This window comes from Microtus ochrogaster, chromosome 17 (genome assembly GCF_000317375.1).
Source record: "Microtus ochrogaster isolate Prairie Vole_2 chromosome 17, MicOch1.0, whole genome shotgun sequence".
Taxonomy (NCBI): domain Eukaryota; kingdom Metazoa; phylum Chordata; class Mammalia; order Rodentia; family Cricetidae; genus Microtus; species Microtus ochrogaster.
The window spans coordinates 1,794,370-1,798,569 of record NC_022019.1 but is presented as its reverse complement, the minus strand read 5'-3'; the positions used below and the strand labels follow the sequence as shown (position 1 = coordinate 1,798,569).

Sequence of the window (4,200 nt, the reverse complement as noted above, 5' to 3'; positions counted from 1 at the left end):
CCTGCCTCTGCCTCCCAAGTGCTGGGATTAAAGGCGTGAGCCACCATGGCCCGGCTAGTTAACATTTCTTGATGGAAAAGGGAACACCAGAAAGAACACTGGCCTATGACTGTGTACAAGGAGTATACTAGTAGTACTATTATTCACAGAACACTGGCCTATGACTGTGTACAATGAGCACACTGGGAGTACTATTATTCACAGTTGACAAAAATTTGTTTTTACTATTATTTGGGAGTAAGTAACTGGGGGAAGACTGCTCTGCCTTCTGTCGGTGTGATAAAACACCATGACCATGACAACTTATAAAAGGAAGGGCTTATCTGGGCTGTGGATCCAGAGGGATAAGAGTTCATCGCATATTGGTGGGGAGGTATGGCAGCAGGCAGGCACAGAAACTGGAACAGCAATCTGAGAGCTCACATCTTAAACCAAATGCATAAGGCCAGAGAACAAACTGGAAATGGCAGAAGACTTTTGAAACCTCAAAGCCTACCCCCATTAACTTACTTCCTTCAGCAAGGCCAGACATCCTAGATCCCCAAACCATGCCAACCACTGGGGACCAAGAGTTCAAACACATGAGCCTAGGAGAAGCATTGTCATTCAAAGTACCACAGGTTTATACAGATACCAAAAAGGAAATGAAAAATATGAGGGCTACCACTTCGGGACTAGGGCAAACCTCACTTTGATGGGTATACATCAAAGGCATGGAACAGCCAGTCACATTTGTTCCCGTCGTGACTGAGGTCACTGTACCCTCAATCAAGTGATTCAAACATAGCTTTAAATGCAGTGACTGCACATTCATTACTTACCCCTTCATTTGGTTCTCCACACACACGCACACGCACGCACACACGCATGCACCTCCACCTCCCAGTATTTCTCCAGATAACCCAGGGTTCACTGTCTCCATAAAACCAAATTAAAACACAAAAGGACATTTAGGGGCAGTAAAACATTGATGGGTAGGGCTTAGCAGAGATCTATGAACACAAACCCTCACACTGACTTCCAGTTAAACACAAATGGCCAAATATACACATCACCTCTTCTCAAATCCCAAATAAAAGTGGAAGTACATTTTTTTGTTATTGCTTTGTTTTATTTTTTGAGACAGGGTCTCTCTACATAGCCCAGCTGTCCTAAAACTCACTATGAAATCTAGGCTAGCCTTGAACTCACAAAAATCTGCCTGCCTCTGCTTCCTAAGTGATGGGATTAAAAGGTGTATGCCACCATGTTCAGCTCAAAAATGATTTTTTTTTTTTAAATTCGTGAGCATGTAAGTAAAAAAGGATGAGAGTAAGCAAAGTAGCGGGGGTGTGCCCTGTGCTGCAGGGGCAAATGGTCTAGAGGTGAACACACTAGCCTGCAGGGCTCAGAAACACAAGGCATGGGGAAAGAAAAGCAAGAGGAAACCAGAGCCTCACATGCTGGTCTGTCACAAGTTTAAAAACACATATTTCACATGCTAACAGAGCCCCCAAGTGGTTTGGCTCGCGTTACTGTGAGACCGTCAAGAGTCCTGGTTAAGATACCACAACACTGTAAATACTAGGAAATAGAAAATAATGGAAAGGCCAGACACTGAAATACTATAAAAACTCTAGAAGAAAGCTGTGAAGTGGAGTGGTAGGAAGAAAACACCACCAAAAAAAAAGGTGGTCCATGCAGAGAAAACTTTACCCCATTTCCAGACCACGCAGTGAATAAGACAACTCATCCTCGTGTAAAACCACACAGGAACAACGAGAGTGGAGAAGTCCCACTTGGCTATCTGTCCCTAGGCACGTCCACTGGGATTCAATTCTATGAGTATCAGGAGAGCGGACAAAGATGTAAATGCAAGGAGGGCAGGAAACCCTCAGTCATCCTCAGTGCTTTCTGGATTCACACCAGACAGCGTATCGTGTATCTAAGGAATGTGGGAAAACCTTCACTGGTTAGAATCCTTTCTGTGGTACAACAGAACTCACACTGGAGAGAAACCGTATGTGTAAGCAGACAGGAAATCCTTTCACACGAAGGGTGCACAGTGGACAGAAATCCCATGAATGTGTTCTATGAGTAACTTTCAAATACATAAGTAAGTATTCACTAGAGAGATACCATATGGTAACAGCAATGTGGAATATTCTTCACTTTATTTTTTTTTCTTTTTGTACCCTTGCAAACCTGAACGTACTCACACTAGAAAGAAAACTTATCTGTGTCAGCCACGTCGGAAAGCATCGATCAGTCCTGCTTGATAACATGAAGGACTCACAACGGGAAGAAACCCCAGTAAAGAACACATGAAGACTGTACAACCACAAGCCTCTTCTAGCACCCAAGAGGATGAAGAAAACTCACTAACATGAAGTGTGTAGTCTCTAGTTGCTTCTGTTCAGTTCATGAGCATAAAAGAATACACCCTGGCAGAAAACTTTGAACAATGGGACAATCAAAGCCTCTACTTGAATTCACTGGGAACCAGTGTAGGAGGCGGTGACATGTCTTCATTAGACTAGGCCTTACTGTGAGTCTTCTGGCTCTGTTTTTTGCCTACAAACTTATATAAACATCCAAGTATTTCCTACAATGCTCTTGACACTGTTCTCCATATATGCAGATGCTCTTCAATTCCCTGCCCCCCAAATATAAAGCAGTTAGACCCATCAGATGCTCTTCAATTCCCTGCCCCCCCAAATATAAAGCAGTTAGACCCATGTATATGCTTCTTCGCCTCACTGTTAACTAACACCCCTTAAGACCCAGGGCTGAACTGGGGGGTCTTTTCCAGTCAGGGGAAACTCTACAGAGAAAGTTGTGCGCTCATATGTCAGTGATGTGCTGGGGGAGAGAGGAACAGGCAGTGAAGGAGAAGCAGGAAGAGATATAGCGTTTCTAATCTAGAAAGCAGGGCTGCCCAAGCAAGGATTTTTAAACTATAATATAACGTATACGCTAGATACACAGAAACGGAGGTAAGGAATCTTGAGGGTCTCAGCAGACAGGAACAATTCTATAAAGTTCATTCTTACCTGGCAAGTTTGCTGAGGCCAAGGACCTGCTTGTTAGGAAGATAGCCGATGTGGACCTTCAGGGAAAAGAAAAATTATCAGCAAAATGAGGACCAGTAAGAGGAAACTATACAAAGACAGACTTGTTGCTGAAATGACAGAAGTCAAGCTGGAGTGCTCCTCGCTAAAGTTGGGTTCTTGATTCACATACGAAAGTCTGTCCTCTATCTAGGAAAAGGACACTTGACAAAGGGGGGAAATGACCCCATAACGTGACGGTATCATCAGAAGAGACTCCTCTAAATGGCAGAAACTATATACAAATGTCACTATTACGTGTGTCACACAGCTTTGGAATCCCACCCTGACCCCACCCTGAGCCCTGTGCACAGTTGTCTCCGCGTCCTTTTACTCCTGGTTGTCCCTCCTAAGCTGCTGGAGAGCTCCAGCATCCTGGCAGAAGAAAAAGGACGCAGTCTCCATGTGATGGCTCTTAAGGAACATGAATTCATGACCCAGGTTCTCTAGTTTTTCTTTTTCGAGATGGGGTTTCTCTGTTTAGCCCCGGCTGTCCTGGAACTCAAACCGTAGAACACACTGACCTCAAACAGGAGATTCACCTACCTCTGCCTCCCAAGGGCTGGAGCATTGGCATCTTAAAATGTAGCCGTGGATGGATATCTAGGGTGTTATCACTTTCTGAGCCAAGAACTGAAGTATGAGAAAACATGCCTTTAAAAGGACTAATAAAGTAAGGGGCCATTTGTTGGCAGTTGACCAAATTTAAACTTCCAGTACAACTGCATCCTGAATGCCAGCATGAACTAGCTTTCACATCCTCAAATAATGCTGATCAGACATTTATAGAGTCCATGCAGTAGTACTTAGCACTGTGCTTTAAGAGTTGGGAATTGTCTTCCCGATAGAACAAAGCCAAGAGGCACAAACCCGGGGATCATCACAGAAGGAAGCAGGATGCAGAGTGAGGAGCCGAGAACAGAACAAAGAACCCTGAGTCCAGCCCAGTCAGGGCACCAATCCTCTCCATCATCTTAGAGACAAGCTTTCTCACCCACAATAAAAGTCAGGGATGATCGGGAGGCAGAGGCAGGCAGATCTCTGTGAGTTCGAGACCAGCCTGGTCTACAGAGCTAGTTCCAGGACAGGCTCCAAAAACCACAGAGAAACC

At 44.5% G+C, this 4,200-nt stretch overlaps 1 protein-coding gene across 1 annotated transcript in view; it reads right to left on the bottom strand.

Moving 5' to 3' along the window:
* Positions 1-4,200, bottom strand: part of Gch1 (GTP cyclohydrolase 1) — a 33,739-nt gene that overhangs the window by 10,480 nt on the left and 19,059 nt on the right. Inside the window, exon 3 of the mRNA XM_005355364.2 lies at positions 3,033-3,088. Coding sequence (XP_005355421.1) covers positions 3,033-3,088 — 56 coding nt within the window. The remainder of the gene's footprint in view (positions 1-3,032; positions 3,089-4,200) is intronic.